This window comes from Pyxicephalus adspersus, chromosome 1 (assembly GCF_032062135.1).
Source record: "Pyxicephalus adspersus chromosome 1, UCB_Pads_2.0, whole genome shotgun sequence".
Classification (NCBI taxonomy): domain Eukaryota; kingdom Metazoa; phylum Chordata; class Amphibia; order Anura; family Pyxicephalidae; genus Pyxicephalus; species Pyxicephalus adspersus.
In genome coordinates, this window is record NC_092858.1 from 111,039,423 (window position 1) to 111,064,741 (window position 25,319).

The 25,319-nt window shown below is 38.6% G+C and overlaps 1 protein-coding gene across 4 annotated transcripts in view; it reads right to left on the reverse strand.

Moving 5' to 3' along the window:
• Nucleotides 1-2,552: 2,552 nt before the first annotated feature.
• Nucleotides 2,553-25,319, reverse strand: part of SYPL2 (synaptophysin like 2) — a 38,109-nt gene continuing 15,342 nt past the window's right edge. For 2 of the 4 annotated variants that reach the window (XM_072423727.1, XM_072423719.1), the window contains 4 exons: nucleotides 11,407-11,537; nucleotides 10,448-10,646; nucleotides 6,605-6,796; nucleotides 2,553-2,977 (listed from right to left, as the gene is read on the reverse strand). In XM_072423727.1, coding sequence (XP_072279828.1) covers nucleotides 2,846-2,977; nucleotides 6,605-6,796; nucleotides 10,448-10,646; nucleotides 11,407-11,537 — 654 coding nt within the window. In that variant the 3' untranslated portion in view covers nucleotides 2,553-2,845. The other 2 variants (XR_011922368.1, XM_072423730.1) reach the window with 2 other exon arrangements.

The following is a 25,319-nucleotide window of genomic DNA, read 5'->3' on the forward strand; positions in this document are numbered from 1 at the left end:
CACAACTTACTTAGTAAGGAAAAAGGAGTGTGGAGTATCTGACTGGAGACCCAGAAATGTTTTTGAGCCAGGTGGTGGGAAGCTGTAGCCAGATGGTAAAAAAGTGGGCGTGGCAAGACAGCATATTTAGTATTCCTAGTTTATGCCATAGGTATCCAGTAACCTCTTATTGTGTCAGTGTTCTGCCTATCCCCTATACTTTGTTCCAACTTTCTAATGCCTGGCTTGGTAAAATGTCCAATTTTTCCTTTTTTTGTATTATGTCAAAACTATTCAGTGCTGTGTAATTTGATCCAACTGCCTGGTGTTCCAAGTGTAATCCCCTGTATTAGTGTAATAGTGTGATGTGGTTTAGCAGTACAAAAACTGGGCCATTTACCACGCATACTGTGCATGCGTAGGATTGAGCAATTTTTTAACATTATAGGCAGCCTACAGCCACCATGGCAGTAAAGACTGAAAGGGATGGGTCCTCCCCCAAGGATGGAAAAGGTATTTTCCTTTTCTGCTTCTGTTCTTTGAACCCCAATTTTTCTGGAATGGGGAGGTGTAAGAAACTGAAAATGTAGGTGCAAGTGGGAAACATTTGTATATACCCCCCCCTTAAACTTCATTAGCATGGCATCATTAGAACGTAAAAAACTGCCCATCAAAACGCCCTACCCTGTTACACATAACTATCCACTTCCCTACCTTGAACCCTAATTTTTTCTAGAACAGAGAGGTGCAGGTAAACAAAATTATAGGTGCAAGTGGGGACATTTGTGGCTAACATCCCCCAAACTCTCATCACGATGGCATCATTACAACATAAAAAACTCGGGAGGAGTTGACTCGGGAGGTCCCCAATTTGTATTTTCACTTAAGGACTCATAGGCACACCAACTTTTGAAACTGCACTCCCACTCCCATCTCATCATAGCTGTGCTGTTCTCCCCGTCCGGCTCTTATCAGCAGCTGGAGTCCTCTGAATGGATGACAGCTGAGAGCAGGGCAGCCTCTTAGTTGACTGTTCAGAGGATTAGAGCTGTGGATGTGAGCTGGGTGGGGGACTAACAGCAGCCGGGCACTCCACCCACAAATAGGGGGCTGGGGAGAACTATGTTGTTTAAGCCATCTTACTTTGAAGATATATGAAGCTTGGAGTGTGTTTCCCCCTCCCTTTTATTTATGTAAATACCTGACTGTAGGACTGACTGTTTATTTTTCATGGTTCTATTTTTATTCTTTGTAAAACTTAATAAACTTTTTTTGAAACCAAAAAAAAATGCAGCTTGGGATTGTATACTATTATAAGGTCTATGATCTACCAAAACCTCCAGATCCTTTTCCATTTTTCACTCTCTCACATAGGAGTGTTAAGTGGACTGAAAAGTATAAGAACATACTGCTGTAAAGATAGTCTAAGATACAAGTGTAACAAGTGAGCACTTAGCTATGTGACATCAGGATGCCAGGCTCTGAAGTAAATACACTCTCAGATAAGCATATTGATCTATTCATCCTAAGTTGGGACTAAAGCAGGGGTCTGCAAATTCCGGTCGGCCTTTAGGCCAGATACGGCCTAGCGGGTAGTTTGTTCCGGCCTAAACCCCCCTGGCCGATCCGGCTTAATCCCAGTCGGCAACCCGGAACCGGAACAATCTACCAAAGCAGCCGAAGTTACGGAGTCACATGCGGCTTTCAAGCCTCTGTGTGGTGGCCCCCTTCCCTATTTACCACGGCCCGCGTTAACACTTCCGCCGCCAGGGTAAATGGGGAACATCCCTTCTCCTCCGTACGCATTGTGGAGGAGAGGGATTTCCCTTCAGGGGGCGTTCCTGGTGGGGGCGGGACTCGAGAGAGTCCGGCCTAGTGTGCTCCTGCCTACCCCTGAAATAGCCTAGTGGCCAAAAAAGTTTGCTGACCTCTGGCGAAAAGTAACCCTTAACACACAATAAGACAGATCTGTACCTTTCTTGCAAGACACACCTGTGTGTTGTGGTTCACTATAATGTACGTTATGTTGTACTATCCTAGATACATAAAAGTCTCACAAAATGTCTTAAATTACTATTTGGACACTTTACCAGAAAGTGAAGGAATTCTAAATCAGGAGATTTCAACAATTTACCATTTTAACCAGAACAAAATAGGAAGTCCAACTTAGGTTTTGTTTAAACAGAGACATAGCTGGTTTACAGGTGACACATACACAATTGTAATAGGCTTTTTTTGGTGTTGATACGCCCACAGAACAATGTTTTTTTAAACCAATAGAATTTAATGTAGAAAGCATTCAGAAAGCTGTCTAAAGTTTCAAGATCCTTTAAGTCACTTTACAATAATGTGACTAGAAAGTGAAGGAGCAGGGATCAGTGGAGGAACAGTTGAATCTGGAATCAGGGTTTCATCATGTAAGCATTTGCTGCGGAACAGATGGGTTCAATTACTGATAAGGTTAGTATTTTAGGGTCTAGGACTAATTTAACACTAATGTGTCTAATTTTATATATATATATATATATATATATATATATATATAACAAGATTAATAACAAAACAAATCAGGCCTTAGTGGATGTTATTTTATTTAGTAAATAGCACCATATACGGACGGTAACAGCTCCTAAATGTAATATAAATGACAGGCAAACTGGAGGAAAAATAGTATTATTATAATTAAGTAGATATTTTAGCTCAAGTTGAGTAAATCTCTGGCTATAAAAAGGCTGCGTAATGTAACATTTAAGTATGAGACAAAACACAAAGCTGGTAGGGTACATGACAGAACGTCCACACTCCTGTGTTCATATAATCAGTAACAGATAAACAGCTGCTGATCCATAAGAAAAAGGATGACAGATTACTGAATGTCTGCAGCTTCTCCACGCTCAGCAGACTCTTCTTTGTTGGATGATTGCTTGCTCCATGCAGTTTCTTTGAACACAAACCACACATTGGCAGCCCAAATCAGGAAATTCAAAAATCCAAAGAGCTGGTTATATAAAGAAGATAAAAGTTATAGAGATGGATAGAAAAAGACAATAAAATAACCAGATAATCCTAAAATATTTTATTTTTAAATGTATGCATTAATGGGAAAAAAGTATAATAAAGATTCTTCATGTTATATTAAGGGTCTTTGTTGTCAAAATGGGGAAAAATAAGCACTACTATTTATCATCCTGGCAGGAAACAGCAACATACAAATTGAAATGATTAGCTTTTTACGTCCTCTTTAATTCACCTTTATTGTGCAAAAATTACCAAACATATTTATACAGCCATCCATCTATAGTTTCCATAACATCCATGAAGAAATCAAAGTGATCTATTTATAAACAAGGAATCAGTACCTGCCATTGAAAAACATGGACCTGGAAGATTCCTGTGAGTGAATAAATAGAGCTTAAAAAGAGGTTGGGTGCCTAAATAAATTTAGTTTTTCTGTAATTAAAAGTGATTCAAATTACTTAAAAAGTGTGTATAGAGTAATTTATTAAAAACTATCATGGATATCAAAAAAGTGCAAAAGTGCTCATGATATTGACCTCAAATTCTTGCTGTCATTTTCACTCTTAGCTACTTTCATTTGATTTGTTGGAATTTTTGGGGGACATCATTCATCCTGTCACTCCGTGAAAGGATACAATGTTGTCTATTTAACAAAAATGAGAATAAGATCAATTAGCTGCTATTCACGTTTATAGCATATTTGCTTCTTCATAATCTAGCAATAATCAAGTGACAAGATGTTTTAAAGGTCTCTCAGTATATGTAAAAGACCAACCAGTATTTAACAAACTTTCATAATAAAATTTCATGGGATAGTGAGCATGTATTGACATAAAATTCATTCAGATGGTATATAACCCCAATAAGACAGTTGGATTAGGTTAAGGGTTATACTGAAACTATGGGCAACGTTAAATAGATAAATATATGTTGGTTAAAAACAGTAGTTTTTCAGAGCCCTCCTAAAAAATGGTTGATCCTGCCAGTAGATCTTATGTTTTTTACTTTATTTTACAACCTAAGCTATCCAGCAGTGGAGTACTGCAGTGGTCATTAGAAAGGTTGGGAAAAATGATTTACAATCAGAATTATTACTTCTTATTCTTTACAGTTAAAGAGAGCATCATTGTAGCCTTTATTCACTTTTGTATTTCCATAGTGCTGATCAGTGCTGTAATTGTATATAAAGTGTTAACGAAAGTTTGCCTTCAGTTTGAAATGTTTTACAGTCCATTTAGGACTTGATATGTATTGGAATATTTTTTTTATTTACCCAAAGTTTAAGTAAAGAGGGAAAAAAAAACTAAATTTCAAGCTTATTACACAAGAAGATAATTGGAAAGCAAACTCACATCTGTTAAAAATTATGAGGCTTAGCTGATGCATCTCTTCTTCATAAAGGATGAGAAAATGTGGACTCAAGACAGAGCTGTTAGCTTCTAGACCCTTCTAGCCAATGTGATGGCAATGAGGTAGGTTTCCTTCTGGGATAAAGTCATAAGAGAAACTTTAAAGAATAATTTAGAGCAAGGGTGCCCAACCTACAGCCCATGAGTCACATTTGGTCTGTGAAGCTGCCACATATGGCCCTCTCCTTATTCCCTCTCTGCTCGTCGTCTTGCGGTGATGGTATGCGCGCATCTCTTATGTTTCTTCATGAGATTGTGCTACCAGGAGGGGGAGCTACTTGAGCATGCTCAGTGTTAGCTCCCTGACAGTGGGCGTGTACTAATAATGTCACCAATCAGCTGTGGCTGCTCCCTGCCCACCTCATCATACTGTGAAATAATCCTACCCCTCCTACAGCAGAAGCATGAGAGCTGTGTCCATGCTGCTGTCTTTATCCCCATGTATAAACCTTCATATCTCCCACAACATTAGTTGTGGAAACGTGAAATTTTCCATACACAGGGGACCCTGAGAGCTGGTAATAAACCATACATTTCAGACCCCTAAATATAACAAGTTGCCAGATATGGGGTCACAAGCCTACATTCCTAACAACAATCACGGATATTTTCACATTAAGGTGGGCTATTTCAAGAACAGGGCCTCCAAACTGAGTTTGAATGTTAGGGACCCCAGGAGCCACATCCATGGCAATGAGCATTAGGGTGCTGTCAATTCGCTCTGTCCTGCCTCAAATGGTGATTTAGATCTCCTTGTTGCACAGAAACAACTACCAAGCAATTTGATTCCATTCAAAATTTTCACGCACAAATAAAACAGTAGACACGTTTATCTATTAATTTTGAGAAAAACCCTTGTAAGGTTTATGAGCAGCACGTGGGCAGCACAGTGGCTCAGAGGTTAGCACTAGCCTTTGCAGCACTAGGTCCTAGGTCTAAATCTCGGTCAGGACACTATTTGTATAGAGTTTGCAAGTTCTCGCCGTGTTTGCGTGGGTTTCCACCAGGTACTCCTCTTTCCTCCCACATTTCAAAAACATGCAGTCTGGTTATTTGGCTACCCTCCAAATTGACCTTAGGCTGTGTTAATGGCATATGACTGGGTACATTGGTATATGGTTGGGATATATGGTAGGGACATTAGATTGGGAGCTAGTGACATGTCTATAGACTATAGACAGCGTTGCGTAATGTGATGGCCCTATATAAATACTGTGTAATAAAATATTAATATTAACGAGAGAGCATAGAAATTACTATTTCAAGGAAAACTGGCCACTGTACCACCTTGTGGCTCTCACTAAACAAGAGAAAAAAGTGTTGCTGTAAATAGAAACTATATTGTATACCACTTCCCACACCAATTCCTCCACCCTGCTACCTATATGGGGTGCAGACACTCATACCAATAAGTTCTGTAGGATGACTTGGTGTTTTTAGAAGGCCTCTGTATGAATTAAGCTTAGTATTCAGCAGATTGTAATGAATTAGAGTATCCCCCATGAAAGCAAAATGGATGTGAGTAATGTAAAGAGTGAAAAAATGTTCCTAGTACACAGAACATCACTATTATATAGTAAAGATGACAGCAGAGAACAGTGGGAACATAAGCATAAAGTTAAAATAAAACTAACCACCAAACTGGAAAGTAAAAAGAACTTAGAGATACAGAAAAGACCTCAGAATACAGCCTACTCACCACTCTAGGTGGTCCCTTAGGGTCTGATTTATTAAAGATCTCCAAGGCTGGGGAGGATACACTTTCATCAGTAAAACTGGATGATTCCTAAAAGTTATTTGCTATTTGTTAGCAAATGTTTTAAATCCTGCACCAGATCCATTCCAGGTTTGCTGAATCACCCAGCTTAACTGACCCTTGCAGAGCTTTAATAAACCAGGCCCTTAGTGTCTGCAAACTGGGAGTCTGGTAATGTACTGCAGCGAGTGGTATGGCTACTGTGTATCCGAAACTGGAAGTCCAGTATGAGCACCAATCCAATCAACAAATCTTTTCACAGAAGTATATTACATTACACTTTCCAATATATTTTTTTCTACTAAACTAATATAATTACACTCTACGCTCCTTGAACGTGTGTGTAGTAGAGGTGATGTACTGTGATATTTGCCATATACTTCTCAAACAATGTTTCTCAAACAATGATGTATTCTATTGACATTACAAAACACACACTTACCACAGATATGTTCGCAAGTCCAAAATATGGTGCAATGCTGGCGCTGCATGTTGTTTTTTCAAGTTGACACACTGGCATAGATGACAGTAAGCTAGACGGGTGAGTGGCTAACTTCACATCTGTCAAACCCTTTCCCCAAGCTGAAGCAGCTACAAGCCACAGGAAGGCAAAGCCCCCAGTGACACAAAAATCCTGCATAGATATAGAAATTAAATTACTGATACTGAGCATAATGTTACTATTTCAGACTGAAAAAGTACTGTAAATATTGTGTTTGGGTTGAACTAATCACTGTTGTTAAAAAGTAGAAACTCACTAACGGTACATTAAATTATAACAGAACAGTTTTTTTCCCCTGTAAGGATCATGTACTGTAGTAAAAATTGTATATATAATTGTATAAGCAAAACAATACAAAAAGATAGTTACATGAGAGTAACCTTTGATATATAGTTAATATATATAGATATTTTATCATTATAGTGTCCAGAAATGAACAAAAAAGTAATTTTCCCTGACAGGGAACTAGCAATCATCTATTGATTTCAGTCCTCTGAACTTTTTACTGTGACTAAGGCTATAAATAACATGCTAGTTTATGTAACACAAATGTGGAGACTTACAGTATACAAGCTCCTTACTGCAAACTAGAAACCTTCCTAGACAAAATGTTTGGTGCCTTAGTAGAAGCTGGACACTGATTTTTTTTCTTAAATATCTGCTGTCAAGGGTGCACAGAATGTTCTCTTCATAGGTTAAATTTATGTAATCTTCTGGCTTGGTGCTATGCCACAACTAGTTAGGTAAGAGAGTTGAAAAAAAAGTGGGTTAAAAGCTATAGTGGATCAGAACAAGGAAGCACCCCACTAAGCCCCAGGGTACTAACAAAATCACAGATACTAGTTTAATGCCTGGTAAGGCACACATTTACACAAAAATTTCAATAAACATTGCATATGACACAATAAGCATGGTAAGAAGGCACACGTTTACACAAAAATTTCAACAAATATTGCATGTGACAAATAAGCTAAAAATCCCTAGGAATTTAGACTCCAAAGTCTGCATGTAAGCCACTAAGATTTGGAAGACTTTATATCAGAACATTGAGAAACACGAAACTTCAAAACTAGAGCAGGCAAGCAATTTTAGTTAAAAAATGTAAAACATGTAAATAAGAATAAATGTATATAGATAAATAAAGGGGGTTTCCCATCTTACACACAAACATTGGATTGCATTGTACTAATTGTACTGAAAAACAAAAGGAATTGACAAACAGCACTGGTAAATGCAGCAATGCTTTAAAGAGCCTTTTCACCAATGCTAGAAGTCTAACAAACAAAATAGGGGAGTTGGAAGTCTTAATAAATGAAGAGCATTATGACTTAATTTGTATTGCTGATCCCTGACTTTGTTCTTCACATGACTGGGCTGTCAATATTCCTGGTTATACTCTCTTTTGTAAAGACAGAGTCAAACGAAAAGGTAGTGGTGTCTGTCTGTATGTGAGAGGTGATCTGAAAGTGAATGTGAAAGAAGAAATTGTTGATGGAGCAAGTGATGAGGTTGAGACATTATGGGTGGAGTTGAATATGGGGATGCATAATACACAGTTAATTATTGGAGTCCACTATAGGCCCTGCAGTGCTAAGGAAAAAATAGGGAATCAACTACCAGCACAGATAGAAAAAGCTGGTAATATTTTATTAATGGGAAATTTTAACTACCCTGGCATTAACTGCAGTAATGGCACTATACGTACACCAAATTGGGAGGAAATATATGAATTTAATACAAGATAATTTTATGGTACAGTTTATAGAAGACCCAACTAGATATAATACTCTGCTGGACCTAGTTCTTTCTAACAATGCAGAGCTTATAACAAATGTGCATTGTTCTCAAGGAACACAGAACAGAAATAGGAATTTTTAAGAGGCTAAATCTAAAACCTACGTGGTTCACAACTAATGTTGAAGAAGCCGAAAAGAGTAAGTAAAGGGCATTCCAAAAATATAAAAAGGAGGTAACACCTTTATCATTTAAAAACTGTAAAGAATATACCAAAAGATTAAAAAAGAAGATAAAATGTTCAAAACTTCAAAATGAAGACAGATTGCAAAAGAAAGTAGGGCAAACCCCCAAAATTATTTAAAATATGTTAATAGCAAAAAGATCAGATCTGAGCATGTAGGCCCTTTAAAGGATGTCTCTGGGTTGGTAACTGGGGATAAAGAAAAGGCGGATTTATTGAACACTTTTTTTAGCTCTGTGTACAAAAAATAAAATGGCGGAGCTGAAGTCTAAATTGCTAATAGCAATGTCACTGCCTTAAATGAGCCACAATGGCTCAAAATATGATTGAGAAACAGTGGGACAAAATTAGGGTTGACAAAGCGCCAGGACCTGATGGATTTCATCCACGTGTCCTCAAAGAGGATCATCGACTTAATAATAGCATGCAATGCCAAACTCCAATATCTAAAGATAGCAAAGTAAATTCTTGTATTAAAAGAGGAATAGACTGCAGAGATCAAGACATAATCCTACCCCTGTACAAAGCATTGGTCAGATCACATCTGGAATATGCAGTCCAGTTTTGGGCACCAGTTCACAGAAAAGACGTTGTGGAATTGGAGAGAGTGCAGAAAAGGGCAACTAAACTAATACAAAGACTGGAAGAACTCAGCTATGAGGAGAGATTAGGAGATGTTTAAGGGGGGATATGATCACCATGTATAAGTATATTATTGGTCAACATAGAGAACTCCCTTTCCAATTATTCACTTTGAGATCATTACAAAGAACAAGAGGGCACTCTTTGCGTCTGGAGGAAACGAACTTTAAGCCCTGGATAAGGAAGGGATTCTTCACTGTAAGGGCTGTGAAAATGTGGAATAGGCAACTACTAAAGATTGCTTAAAAAAAAGCTAGATGGCTTTCTTGAAGTACAGAATATAACTGGGTATTAAGCTTTAAAGTAAAGATAACAGAGAACGTTGATCCAGGGATCATCTGATTGCCTCATGGAATCAGGATTTTTTTTTTCCCTGTTGGAGCAAATTGTAGGAGGGATTTTTTACCTTGCTCTGGGCCAACTATGTTCATAGAGTTTTTTTATATGGGATATGTTTATTTCCCTAGTGGCTGAACGTGACCTAGTGGTTGAATGTACTTGATGTCTTTTTTCAACCTCAATTGCTATGTATTGTTTAAAACATACAACATACTTCCAATAAAAAAATCTTTGTCCAGTATTTATTTTCCAATTATCAGCTTACTCTACCACCTAAGATTGTCGATTTATTCCTGTTCTCCTGCAAGGAATTAATATAAGGTATGTTAAGTGATATTTCCAAGAAATTGGTTCATTTACTTCTGCTCCCATCAACTTCATATATTTACCATTCCATTGCTTCCTCCCCACTCAGCTGACAGGAGTATAGAGAAATACCAAGTACATCTGTATACGGGATGCATGTGACTTACTCACTTTTTCCTCCAAAAGAATAGCACTAGTGCTTGGACTGCCAGGCACCAAGCACTGTTAAATTAATCCAAGAAACAATTTGGAAGGGGTATCCTGTCTTTGACCCTAGCAGCTGAACAAATCAGTTGGGGAACAAAAGGAATGTACATATGTAAAGATGTGGTAGTTAAGCAAACCTGTTACCCCCAGTCTAATATTTGAACTATTGGTGTAAGTTCTGTCCTGACTTCTATACATTTTCCTTGTATGCTTATCAGTTTGCCATTTACCCCAGTTTCAGTAATTCCTGACAGTTTAGCCTGTACCCTATCTTTTTTTAATTTCTTTGTTGTAATTTTAAGTTGGCTTACCACGATTGGCACTCTCCGGATCTGAGTGTATCTTTCATGGAAAATCAAGTAAATCGACAAGGCAAACATAGAGTATAGGAAGGCAAAGACAGATAAAGTCACAAAGAATTCAGCTGGTGCAGAAAAATCCCCTGAAAGATGCAAAACGCGAGCTTCAATATCACCACATGTTGGCATCTCATAGCGTTGTCGATACAGCCTAGAGCGAACACACACAGTGCAAAATATTGTAAATATATTGTAACAGTACAATAGTGTTGAAACAGGTATTCAATAGATACATTTAAATTAATAGGGAACTTATCTAATAAATATGTTCTAATGGTAAAATATAATGTGGTAAAATAATTAGGCGTCTAATCAATTGAATCAGGAATTCTATCTTTAGCACACTTTCCATTCATTTGGTAGCCAATAATGAGTTGATTTACATTTATTAGGGCTATCCTATCTCTGAATATTTTCTACAGGCTACAACTGGCTTCACTCCTTTCTCTGCTTCTACTAACTAAAACATATAAACCATGTGCTGGGTGGAGCAATCACAGCAAAGTCTTTTAGAGAATTGATGAATTGAGATAAATAAATATATAAATATATATATATATATATATATATATTCATGTATATCATGTTCAAGGAAGCTAAAAATAACTAAAGATTGGTAAACTAAACTGAGCAAGCTAAAAAAATTTTTTAACAAAAACGGGGTTTGGAATTACACAAATTTTTGTTGGAATGTTTTTTAGCTAAAGCTGTTTGTTGAGCTAAAATAATATTGGAGACCTCACAATGAATAACTATAAGGAAATTAGTATAGTATTCTAATGGTACTTTAGAAACCTTTTGCCAACAGCCAAAGCTAATGTAACATAGTAAAGCTAAATTTTCTAATTTTCTAAAGCTAATTCTAATCCTAATAGATAGTTATGATTGTGGGTACCCTGCAAAGATTTTACCTGAAGGGGTATGAAAATGACACTGAGATGAGATCTGTGTCTGTCTGCGTTTCTGTAACTTTACACATCACGACTGCTGCAGTTTCTCCACTGAATGAACCACAACTTCCAAATGCAAAGATAGCAAAGAGCTACAACAAAGAGGAAACGTGGAAAAAGGAAAGAACAAACATTAGAAGCAAGAGAGCTTCATGTAAATAGACATGAGAATTGTGCCCAGGAAAACATGGTGCCATGTAAAATGTTCATAAATTTAGGAATCAAAAGGAATCTGGGTAATACCAACAATTGCTAATGTTACAGTTTTGCACAGCAAGCAACAGCTTGTCGTTTGCAATATATGAGAAAGTAGGGTTTTTGCACAGTTCTGAGATAAATATAGAAGTTATAACTGAAAAGAAAAGATAAAAGAAGTACCTGATGATGGGATGTGACAATTAGTGCAATAGACGTCACTGGGGGGGGGGGGGGGGGGGGGTCTCATCCACCTGAGCCACATCAACACAAGCTCCTGGGTCCCAGGGCGCATGCACAGTTGCGAACACAGGACGCCACCTTCCTCATGGAATAAAGGGTTGGCCCTGCTTTTCCCCACACAATTCTACACACACTAGGAGAGGCCACAGACCTCTCTCCCGCTTGGTATGCTACATTTTTGTCACATCCCATCATCAGGTACTACCTTTCATATTTCCTCTTTTCAGTTTTTTTCATTTCATTTTCTGTACTATTTTATTTCATTTTCTGTACTCTGTTTTTTCCACCATTTCATTTTTTCTTGCCAGCTCTCAATCACATATTCTTCTATAATGTACCAAACTCCTGTTTACATTTTCTCCTTTTTGGTAACCTTTTTTACAACTTTATTACAAATACCCACATTTATTTTTTCCCATACATAGTCAACTATACTTTTCCTGTATACTCTTTCCCCAAATCTATTATTGCCATTACTTACTATATTTATTTATTATATGTATGGGCAGCTACCACTATATCTGATATCCCCCTCATTACATCTTTGGTGGGGCTCACCAGTTATTATATGAATCACTAAATCGTGGACCTTGTGAGTTTAATGTTTATTGCTATTTAATGTAAGTATTGGATCCATATATATTTCATTTGGTTTACTATGTATTATTTTTGAGTTTGGTTTAATATTGTATGCCATGTTCCCTATTTGGGAGCGATTGGATTATCTTGTACAAATTCTCAAGTATCCTATACTATTTCAAAGTACATTCCAGTACTTCACACACGCTCTTATGAATACTGGTTAAAGGTTTTGATTTATTGACCACTATGGACATTACTATTTTTTTATTGTTCACTGATTTGTTTTGCAAATATTCATAATATTTTCAGTACATGATAATTTTCTGCTAATGTGCGATTACCCCTAACAGTGATAGTTACCATTCTAAATATATAGCCACAATTGTGACTGCTGTAATGACCAGAAGGCTGCTGGATAATTTAGCTTGTGTACACATGAAATTATTTATTTGGACAACCAGAAACATTTTTAGAGGGCTGTTTTTTTTTAAATATCCCACTTCCGACAATTTCTCCTGATTGTCTATGTGATAAAAAGAGTTTTATTTAGAAGGTCTTTTTCCCTTAAGACATTACACCATGATGCACCCAGGAAATATATCTGTTTGTACAAACTGTTGGTGTAATATTCAAGTAAGCTTAATTAGGGTTTGTGTGGACAAAATTGTGCATGCTAGCAACAACATTTTCACAGGTTTGCAATCGTTAAAGTTTTACTTAAGTCCACACATGTTGGTGAAATTTTGTCATACTATGCAAATATTTGCATGTTATGACAATTATCTTGCATAGTGATCCCTCCAAAACAGCAATCCCTTCTCTCCCTTCCTTTGCTAGCACTTCACTTGGTCCACCCACAGTCTTCACCTGGTCTTTCTCCAGGTTTAGAGTTTCCAGTCTCTTCACTGGCTAGGTGAAGCTAACTCTCTGTATATTTGCAGAGTTACTTTTTGGTGGTTCAAAGTAACTTTCTTGCATTGGTGCTCTCCTGTACACCGTCCTGCCTGTACAAACATAAGAGAATCAAACCCATACACAAATATATCACAATTCTTTTGCTAGAATTATCTATTATGATCTAGAAATTAATGGCGAAAAATACATTTTGTATACAAATTTAATTTGTTTTTGGGTTTTAGAAATAGTAGGGAAGGGTTAGATAACATGATTAGTTCTTTTTGCTGTCAGTGTCACTGCTAAATAGAATTACTCTTTCTATCTGTCCTTTTAGAATTGTCAATGATGCAGTGGGCACAGATGCCCAAAGTAAAAGAGTGCTTTAATCCATTGCTTACTGCAACCAGAAGCAATAAATTACTCTTGCAGTATTTTGCATTTAGAGGTAGTGCAGTAGTAGCATCACCAAACCTTGCTCCAGAATGGAAAAATAGAAGTAAAAACAGCAGTGTCTTAAATGACCTCACACTGCAGATACATACCACAGAAAAAGAAATGCACACCCAGTGCGTTTTTTTTTTTTTTTTTTTTTACAAGGAAAAGCTCTAGATCTATATATAAGAGTATAACAGAATCAGAATCTGAAAAAAGGTCTTTCATGTCTGTTTTCTTTGAATCTGTGTTTCAGTGGCTATGTTGTTAAAGCCATATTCTGAAAACCAGGATGGTATACTGGTATCTGAGACAAAAGGTCTGGTTAAACAGAAGGAGGCAATGCATTAACTATAGCTAGACTATTGTTTAGGCTTTTTCTTGGCCAGTCCAGAGCTTCCAAAATGTGGACATTTTTACTAATTTAATTCTTCCTAGGATGTGTGGATAAAGCTACAGCAGGGTAAACACACAGCAAGAACACGTTTACCAAGGAATTGCTTGGTTCTGGCTATGTACCTGAGAATAAATCTATTGTAATGGGATGCAAACAGATTTATGTATGATATGCCCCACTTTTGACAATTCTCATGAAATGCCTTCTAGGTAAATGCATTGCTGATTTATAATCTGTCTTTTCAGTTTTCCACTCTGGGTATGTCTACTACGCAGGAGCTGGAATCTGACATTCCACCAAATGGATGATGTGTTCTACTTCTTGTATTGTGATCTGACATCTTGTGCTTCCTGGTTAAAGTAAACCACTGCCATTGTCAAACTATATACAAAATTGCTATTTATTTGTAGTGTTGGTCGAATATATCAGTTTTCGATTCGGCAGCTATTTGATCGAATGGCCCGATATTTTTCAGGGGCTCCGTTCCTGATTGCTCTTGCAGCCCTAGCGGAACTGTAGTACTGTGACTCCACGGCCCGTGACACTGACATGATGATACCCACGCTGCATTCGTTCATGAGCACAGCCGTGGAAATCCTCCTTTCAGTGTGGGATCCCCGGGCATTCATCACCTATAGTGCTCTGTGATTGGCCAAGGAAAGATAAACCCTGATGACAGCTCAAGCGTATATATTTTGTATATCTTATTTGCAGTGCCACCACCTTCAGGTCACCCTCAAACGTTCCACTTGTGTTCTGAATAGTTAATCAACTTCAAAATGACCTCCATTGATTCCCTCGGCATGAGCAAGAGGATCAGAAGGTTTTTCGTTACCTTTATGCAGCACTACAGCTTTCAAACTTGCTTTGCTTGAGTCTATTAACAATCTACACTGCTCCGGTATGTATTCGCAACCTAACTTCATCATCAGACCACTCATGTCGGTACAGAAGCAAATGTTGTTTTCCAACTTGTAATAAACTGCGAACTTTGTCTGACGATCATGAAAGTTGCGAAACTAGAGACAAGCCCTTGGTCAATCTTGCATTATATTCCTATTTCGGACGTCAGCTCACTGACTTGCCCAGACATGTCCAGCAGCTGCTGGAACATGAATGCCACCAGAGGACATGATTCAGCTGAGAGGCAACAGGCATAGGGGTAGATGCAACTGGTATAATATTGCCATGAAAAATTATTGACCCAATTACCGACCATTTGAATAGCTATAGCATGTCTATAACCTAAAATCTGTACGTGATAGGCAAATTCTGAGTTCAGATTTGGAATCAGCACACCCGTAAATCACATGTGTTTTTCCCAGAAGCAAAATCGTTGTTGTGCAGTGTAAGTTATGATGAAAGATGTTGACTGGTAGATCAACCACCCTTGATTACCAATTACTCCTTCTTAGACAGAGAATTTCACATTTGTGATCAGGATCTTTCTGTAAAGGTATAGAAATGAACAGTGGTGTAACACCATTAGACCAAACCCCCACAGAAAACATATCTTGGTGTGGGGGCAGAAGACAGCTCTCCCAGTGCTAGGAGATAGGGGATCTGTCCCATTAAAAAGGAGGGTTCTTAGCTATCTTATGAGGAACTAAGTGATGGGAATCACCTCCCTAGTACGCATATACTTTGGCACAAAGATGAGCTGCACTTCCTCCAGATGACCTTGACTTAAAATCCTAGCAGTTTCAGATTCTGCAGTGGTAAAAGATCTTTGTTGGCCTGATGTCCAAGATCAGGCCCAGTGCTCCAGACATTGTGGTGGAAACAGGAAAGATTTCTGGTAATTTACTAGCTACCTGAAACTTTTTAGGGAAGGCAATGTAATCTAAAACTGTATCTGGAACTGCTAATCCTCCTGTGAAAACCTCCACTGATGCATGGAGACAGAGATATGCATCTTGGATGACCACTTAGGGCTTTTTCTTATGATACCACAACCAAACTGATTCTGTTCCAAATGTAAACAAAGGAATTGCGACTCCTGAGGTCCAGAATTGGATGGACTGACCTGTCTCTTAAGCACTGTGGAAAAGATTGCAAAAAACCTGTGAGGAAAAGGAACTCTGTCTTGTTTTTAGCAAATATATCCTTCCGCATTCTGTCATCAGAAATTCTGCTAAGGGCACCAGCCATGGTGCACAGCACAGGATTGATGACCAGATAAGAGGCTCTAACATTACCCCCCTTCCAAACAAGGGCCTCCTTCAAGGAGATTGTGCTAAACTGCAGTCTGTGCTAAACTGCCCAGCAGCATCTCACTCCTGTGTGCCCTGTCAAGCTGCCAAGCGCAGCACTCACTCTCTGTCAGAGCATACAGCTCTTCCTGGTCTCACATGTCTGTGGACAGTTTTGCTTACACGGCCCAGGGAGGAGTAGCTCCTTAAAAAGGATAGAGGCTATTTTAGCCTCAGCAGTAATGGTGGCTGGTGCTGTGACTTTGCACCTGGACCCTGACCACATTTTTTTCTGTTGCCTGCCCTGACCCTTGCTTGGCCCCCAACTGCATTCACCTGCCACAATAAGGCCGCTCCAGCCTTCCTCCTCAGGTAGCGTGGCCCTGAGCCCAGTGGCCTCTAGGCTATCAGCCCTGCACTCCATGCAGGGTACCCTGGTGAAGACCTGGTGTCACTTAGACTCTGGGGTCACTTCAACTCTTTGGCAGAAGGCAATTTGAAAAGGGGTACAAATTGTGCCATTTTACTATAGCTTTTACATAGACTTGAGTATCTTCAGGAAAGGAGAGTTGCCAAACGTAGCGTGCCAGTAAAGCCAAGTCTTTTTTCCCCTGGGTGTCCAGTAACCCATCTTTCATGCAAATGTTGGAGAACCTGAAGATGGAGGGACAGTGGCACATATAAATAACATGGGTTTGCCTGGTAGAGGGTCTAAATGGTGGGGTGCTAAAAAGACATATAAATCAGGTTAGAGTTCATTTTTTGACAGTACCCCAACCACACAGTGAAAAGAGGGGATAGATTTGGAAATTTAATCTAAACAAGAACCTGCTTTGGGAAAATTACAACATAAGGTAACTGCTTTAACTTTTTAAACCAAGGTCTATTTGTGATCGTAAAATTGAATCGTGAGAAAAATAATGCCATTTAATTTGATCTTTCAGCCTCCTCTATGTGTTACAACTTTTTATGGTCTGTATATGCTGTCACTGGATACTCCACCACTTCCAAACAATGTCTCTGTTCTTTAAAGACTAGCTTGATTGCCAGAGGCCCTCGGTCCTCATTATCATTTTACTCCACAGGAAAGAATTTACAGAAAGAGAAAGCACAGGGATGTAAGAGCAAATACGTTTACAAAAACATGGGCATCGTGGGTAATGTTTTACTTTTCAGATTCCTACAAACAATTGACAAAGGTTACATCTGAAGGTTTTTCGTGATGCAGGATAATTTTGATTCGTTATTGCAGATATTATTGAAAAAAAGTCTTGTTAAAATAGTATGTTTATTGTTTTTCCTTTTTATATGGTTTAGTATCATACTAGGTTAGTGATGGCGGTAAGGTGTCCCACCCGACGCGTTTCGCCTGAACCGGGTTTCCTCAGGGGTAAGGGGAGACTAAGTATTATTGCTGGGGCTTTTTACCCCATTAAGAGCCTTGTGATACGGAATTGCTACTTGTAAGTGATTGCTACTCTGCTAAATAGCTGCAGCACAAACTCTAATTCCCCTTCAGCTGGACACAGTTTCAGTGTATATGCTGAGGAAGTTCTCAAAAGTGCTTTTTCCGGTCTGTAAGTGTTTTGTTATATCGGTTTCATAACTGTAAACAAAATACCTGATAACCATGTCAGAAATTTTGTATGCAAATAATTTCCTTGCTGCACTCTTAATAAGATACCTACTAAACAGAACCCAACCTACTATGTTATTGAAAAGCGGAGGTGTGTTGTTCAAAAGTGTAAGTGCAAAAATAGCTGTTCATTTATAAAATAATCTTGTGAGCTAACAACTAAGGCTATGTACACACGTCAGTCGAGTCTCGTCTGATATGAGCCTCAGGGCTCGTCTCAGATGAGAATCTGACATGTACATTGGCTGTCGGACGTCGTTCATGGATCCATCCTGATGGATCCACACACAACGAAGACAACGACCGCAACGGAAGTGAAGGGAGAATAGCGTAGTGGAGTGCTGTTTGCTCATTCTCCCCCTTCCCCTCTCCAAAGAACATACCAGCCCTGTATGTACAGTGCTCATTCATTCATCTTTCGGTCTTTCAAAGATCTTTTCCACCAACTAAAATCTAACGTGTGCACATAGCCTTGCAGGGATGCCAGAATGAAGGAAAATGATAGCTAGACTTGGTATCCCATTAAGAGAATGATTACAACTTTAGCCTGTCAAAAGCTCCCCATTTAAACTTCTATAGTAGGAGGGGTTAACAAGGAAAATATACTATTGTTGCCCCTGAAGAAACCTTAGGCTTCACAGCCCACCAACATAGTAGCAAAAAGTGGAAATGTTTTAATCATGGGAGATTTCAACTACCCTGACATTGACAAGAACTACAAGAACAGCAAAAGGGAGGAAATTTGTGAATTTAATACAAGATAATTGTATGGTACTGTTTATAGAAGCCCCAACTAGAAGTGATACTCTGCTGGACCTAGTTCTTTCTAACAATGCAGAGTTAATAACAAATGTGCATATAAATGAGAATCTGGGTAGCAGTGACCATAATGTGATTTCATTTAATGTAAGCTGTAAACAGGAAGCAAAAACACTAAAGATAAAAACATTTAATTTTAAGAGAGCAAATTTTCCATTATTTAGGGAGGCTCTCTGTGACTTGGACGGGAGAAAATATTGTCCTTAAAGAACACAGAACAGAAAAGGGAATGTTTCAAGACTGTTCTACAAAAGCACATTGAAAATATATTCCAATGGGTAATAGGTTTAAGAGGCTAAAATTAAAACCTATATGGCTCACAGCAGATGTTAAAAAAGCCATAAGCAACAAGAAAAAGGCATTCCAAAAATATAAAAATGAAGGATCACCTGCATCATTTGAAAACTATAAAAAAAATAACAAAAGATGTAAAAAGGAGACAAAATGTGCAAAACTTCAAAATGAAAGACAAAGTGCAAAGGAAAGTATATAAAACCCCCAAATTTGTTTTTTTTAAAAATATATTAATAGCAAAAAGATCAGATCTAAGCATGTAGGCCCCTTAAAGGATGTCTCTAGGTTGGTAACTAGGAAAAACGAAAAGGCGGATTTACTAAACACATTTTTTTTTAGCTCTGTGTACACAAAGGAAAACGGCAGAGCTCATGTCCAAATTCATAATAACAATGTCACTGCCTTAAATGGTTCACAAAATTGGCAAATGGCACAAAATTGATGATTGAGAAACAGTTGGGCAAAATTAGGGTTGACAAAGGCTGACAACACCAGGACCCAAAGGATTACATCCACGAGTCCTCACAGAGCTCAGCTCAGTTATTTCAAAGCCATTATTTCAAATTTTTAGAGACTCTTTAGTCACTGGCATGGTATGGATGGATTGGCATAAGGCCAATGTGGTTCCTATCTTCAAAAAAGGAGCAAAGTCATTACCAGGTAACTACAAAGGGGTTAGTTTAACGTCCACAGTTGGAAAGGTCCTGGAGAGTATGATAAAGAACCACATAGATGAGTTTCTGCTAGAAAATAATTTATAAGTGATAGTCAGCATGGCTTCAAGAAAGAACAAAGTTGACAAACAATGTTACTCTTTTTATGAGGAAGGAAATAACAGGTAGACAGTGGAGTAGCAGTTGTGGTAGTGTACTTGGACTTTGCCAAAGCATTTGACACAGTACCACACAGACGGTTAATATGCAAGTTAGGTTTAGAAAAGTCAATCTGTAAATGGATAGAGAACTGGCCTAAAGACCGCATCCAGAGAGTAGTGATAAATGATTCATACTCTGGATTGTCTAAAGCAGGGGACAGCAAACTTTTTTGGCTACTAGGCCATTTTAGGAGGTCAAGAAAGCACACTAGGCCGGACTCTCTCTCGAGTCCCAAGCTGATGGCTCTGCTCCCCACCAGGAACACCCCTGAAGGGAAATCCCTTTTCTCCGCAATGCATACGGAGGAGAGGAAATGTCTCTTACCCCGGCGGCGGAAGTATTAACGCCGCCCACGGTAAAGAGGGAAGGGAGGCAAAACAAGGAGGCTCAAAAGCTCCATGCGGCTCCTGAGCCGCGGCTTGCGGACCCCTGCCAGCCGGAATTAGGCCAAATCGACTAGGGGGGCTTTAGGCTGGAAAGATCTGGCTAGGCCGTATCTGGCCTAAAGGCCGGAGTTTGCCTACCCCTGGTCTAAAGTTATTAGTGGTGTACCCCAGGGTTCAGTGTTGGGACCTTTACTGTTTAACATCTTTTTTAAATTATATAGTTTAGGATTAAAAGTACCATTACTGTGTTTGCAGATGACACTATGTAATGAAATTAGGTCCATACGGAGAGGAGAATCGCCATCCTCTGTGACACATGAGTGTAAGGTTATTAGTGGTGTACCCCAGGGTTCAGTGTTAGGACCTTTACTGTTTAACATCTTTATAAATTATATAGAGTTTTGGATTAAAGTACCATTTCTGTGTTTGCAGATGACACCAAACTATGTAATGGAATTAAGCCCATACAGGATGTCTATAATCTACAAGCAGACCTGGATGTACTGTTTGATTGGGCAGCCAAGTGGCAAATGACATTTAATATAGATTATTATTATTAAGTCTCACTGTAACCCTATAATTCTAGAAACTGAAGAAATATTTCTAATAGGTTTCTTGATACCTAAGTTTTGATAACAGTGCTTTCATGTTTCATTTATTGTTGACATTGCATTATATTTTTTAAACGGTTCGCTGTGATCCTCAGTTTTTAAAGTTCGAGGAGATATTTCTATTAGGTTTCCTTATGACTGAGGCATTCAGTACCAATGTTTTCATGCTTTAATTGATGAAGAGATGTATTTTCTAAGGCTATATTTTCTATGTAATTGAATTTGGTACAATATTTTATGGAGAAACTGGAGGGGGTAAACATGACCTCCCTTGGAGATTAACAGTGATTCATAATGAAAACCAGATTCCCTTTTTTGATCAGATATTCTAATCTATCAATGCATTTTTTTTGTTTTGATTTTTTACCCCAGCTATTGGTTAGCTTTCCATGTGCTACACATGGAGGTATTTTTTACCCTCCCTAACCTATTTTTCTCAATATCCCTTTTGTCCCTGGTTCCTCTGCATTTAAGGTTTATAGTCCAAGGGTATGCTTGTTTGGTGTTATTGACCTTGGTACGGCTGATTATGTGGATAGGCGTTCTGCTCTTTGCAAGTTGTGATGACCTCTATGACCCATAAATTAACTTTTCCAATACATAATGTACAAGGCCTCAACTCTCCAGAGACAGAGTTAAGACCTTCCAGTACTATCATTCGCTTAAGGTAGACGTGCTAGCTTTACAAGAGATGTATTTTTCTGCTACTTTCTATCCTAAGTACCTGCATAAACGGTTCCCACTGGTTTTTCTGGCTAATTCCTGGAAAAAAAAAAAAGTAGCATTATGCTTCTCAAATGATATTTCATTACAACTTCATTCAGAGCATGGGGACGCTGATGGTTGCTATATATAAGTAGTAGGTAAATTGGGGGAGGCATTGGTATCTATTCTGGCATATTATGCTCCTACTTCTGACCAATATTCTTTTTTTCAACACATGTTTGAGTATTTTTCTCCACACATAGAAGGAGTTTTGATATTAATGGGAGACTCCCAAATGTCTCTGGACCAAATACTTAACAAGAATTCCAAGCCAACTTACAAATATCCTTCTAAACAGAGTTCAAAGTTGGCATCTTTATTACATCAATATGACCTGGTAGACACTGGGAGGGAACAGAACCCATCCACAAGAGATTACACCTATTATTCCTCAGCTCATAAACAATATTTACAAATAGATCACACATTTATAAAATCTACCTGTATTACACATTTAACTTCAGTACATATTTTAGCAATCCCTTGGTCGGATCATGACCCAGTTTTGTTTCAATTATCAAAACTGTGGACAAAGAACCATTGCTCACACTAGAGAATAAAGAAATCTTTATTGAATGATGTTCCAACCTGTGCCTCCATTAGGTCTAAAATCTTTGAATATTTTAGCTTGAATACCATGATACCTCTTCTATAACCAATTGGGACGTCCATTAGGCAACCATTAGAGGTCACATAATTTCCCTGGCTGCCATTCCGAAAAAGCAATTTACCCGAATTAATAAACAACAGGCCTTACTTGAATTGCAGCATCAAAATAAACAGCAGCCAGATCTAGATTTAGGACCACAAATCAAATACCTTACTGGATTGAATTTGTGTCTGACTTCCAGGGCGGAAAAATCTCTGCTCTGGTTCAGACACAAATTCTTCACTTGATAAACCAGGAACTCTTCTAGCAAATAGATTACATAAAAAAAAACAGGATTTATGCCCTACCTAAACTCAAACTAGCTGATGGCAGACTTTCTCAGAATCCAATGCTGGTTCTAGAGACCTTTTATAGTAAGCTGTACACTGCTCCCCCAGAGGTATCCAGAGCCAGATTAGAGACCCTTTTTTTCTAGAATTCCTCTTCCAAAATTGAACCAAGATCATGTTAACATTTTAGACAAAAAAAAAAAAATGAATACTGAAGAAATTTTGAGAGCCATTAAAAGTTTGAGGGGCAATAATGCCCCTGGTGTGGATGATTTTTCAGCTACTGATCAAGGCCATTATTTTAATTATCTAAAAGAGGGCAATTTAGTTCCAGGAGATGTCAACAAAGCTCTTATTATTATCCTACCTAAACGAGGTAAAGACCATTTTGAAGTGGGAAACTACAGACCAATATCCCTAATTAACTGCAACCTTAAGATAATGACTACAATATTGGCAGATAGACTCAATACCTTTTTGGGTCATTACATACACCTGGACCAAGTTGGTTTTATTTGTCACCGTCAAGCCCCAGACCAAAGCAGAAGGACATGGGATCTTATACACGGTAGAGAAGCTATGCTATTGTCTATAGATTTACATAAGCCTTTTCACAGCTTATCTTGGGTAATTCTGTTTGCACTTTTGGAGAAAACGGAATTTGGAGTAGCTTTTCGTAGAGGAATTTGGAGTAGCTTTCGTAGAGTAATAGCTTATTTTTACTTCACACCTTTAGCAAATATTTCTTTAAAGGGGCATTTGTCCCCAATAATACAGAGGGGAACTAAACGGGGGTATCAACTTTCCTCGCTATTGTATGCATTAGCTATAGAACCCCACATACAACCTCAGATGATGTGCTGGTGTATATTTCTTCTCCTTTGATTACGTTCCCTAATCTCCAAGAATTAGATGTATTCTCTGAGGTCTGAGCAAATCCATGGCTCTTAATCCCCCTAGCGGTAATCCTGAGTGTGACTCGGGGTGGAAAAAACTAGCAAAAAGCGGTAACCCTGAGTCACACTTTAGGTAACTTTGGGGGTCCTCCTTACCTCAGCCCCGCGCTCAAGCGGCGATCAGACGATCCTGCTGTGATGCTCTTTAATCTGGGTCCCCGCCACCCCCCTGCTCGCATCTGCAGTTAGATGCGATGCACCATGCAGGATTTCTGCATGGTGCATCACATCTAACTGCAGATGCGATCACCAATAGAAAATTCCTGGGGTGATGCCAGCGGCGATTTCCCGCTGGCATCACCCCTGGAATTTACTGCAGCTGCTCGCATCACCCGGATATCAGCCTCCGGGTGATGCAAGCAGCTTCAGTGGAGTGAGCAGGGCGGGACATCCCCCTCGCATCACCTGGCAAGATGTGTGACATCTTCCGGGTGATGCGATGGAGTGATGAATTCTCGGGTGGAAAATTTAAAAGCAGATTACATAGTAATTTTTTTTTTAAAGTAAAAACATTTTTTTACAGTAAAAAACACATAAAAACATATAATAAAAGTATAAAAAAACATTTTTAGTGCACCAAGCATCATTGCCATAGAAACTATTTACATTTTTGCCACTATTACCCTGACCTTGATCTGACCTTTTGATGATTTATAAATCACTTCCTGAATGTACCATATCATCACTTTGTCTTTGACCTTGATTGTTCCTGACTGATTGCTGGAGACCGCATGGCATCAAAAGGCACTCCCCCGACACAAGCGCGGTTTTGGAGGAATTTGAAAGCAGCGATAGCGATTTGGAGTCCCTTGTGGAATCGAGCGATACTGATTAACCTGGAAATTTGTCATCGGACAGCGAAAGTGAACTGAACAACGATTCTGAGCCTGAGGTCAGTGCTGTGCGCACATGGTGTCCTATCAACCTTGATGTGGACCAGGCAGCACAGCCAAGATTTCCATTCACCGGCGCACCTGGGATGAAAATTGAGGCTGAATGCGACAACCCCCTGGCATACCTGAAGTTGTTTTTGACCGATGAAGTTATCTAAAAAATTGTTGCAGAGACAAACAGGTAAGCCGCTCTTGTGTTTGCTAACTTTTTACATTTTTTTTATGCCAACATGTATCCTGCTTTGTGCTTTTTAAAATTTTTGAATTTTTTTGCCAAATGTAAGCATGTATACTGCTCTGTGTTTGCTAATTTTTTGAAATTTTGTGCTATTTTTTTTTATGCAAACATGTATGCAGCTCTGTGTTTGCTAACATTTTACTTGCAACCTTTACACTATAAAAGAACATATCCTAAAATACATTTTTTATTTTGTTTTATGCAGGTACGCTGGACAACAACAAGGTGCTCCACACCTGAGGTTTGCAAGAAGCAGAAAGTGGGAAACTGTGACCAAGGATGACATTTGGCTGTTTTTGGGCTTGGTGATCCTGCAGGGAGTTGTGGGCAAACCCATGCAGAAGTGGTACTGGTCCAAGAATAAAATGATTGCCACTCCATTCTTTGGCACAGTCATGCCAGAATACCTCTTTTCCCTCATAATGAAGTACCTGCACTTCGCAAACAGTGAAGAATTTGATGAGACTACCCATCCTGCACCAAAACTCAAGAAAATTTGAGAAGTGTCTCAGATGATTCTACAA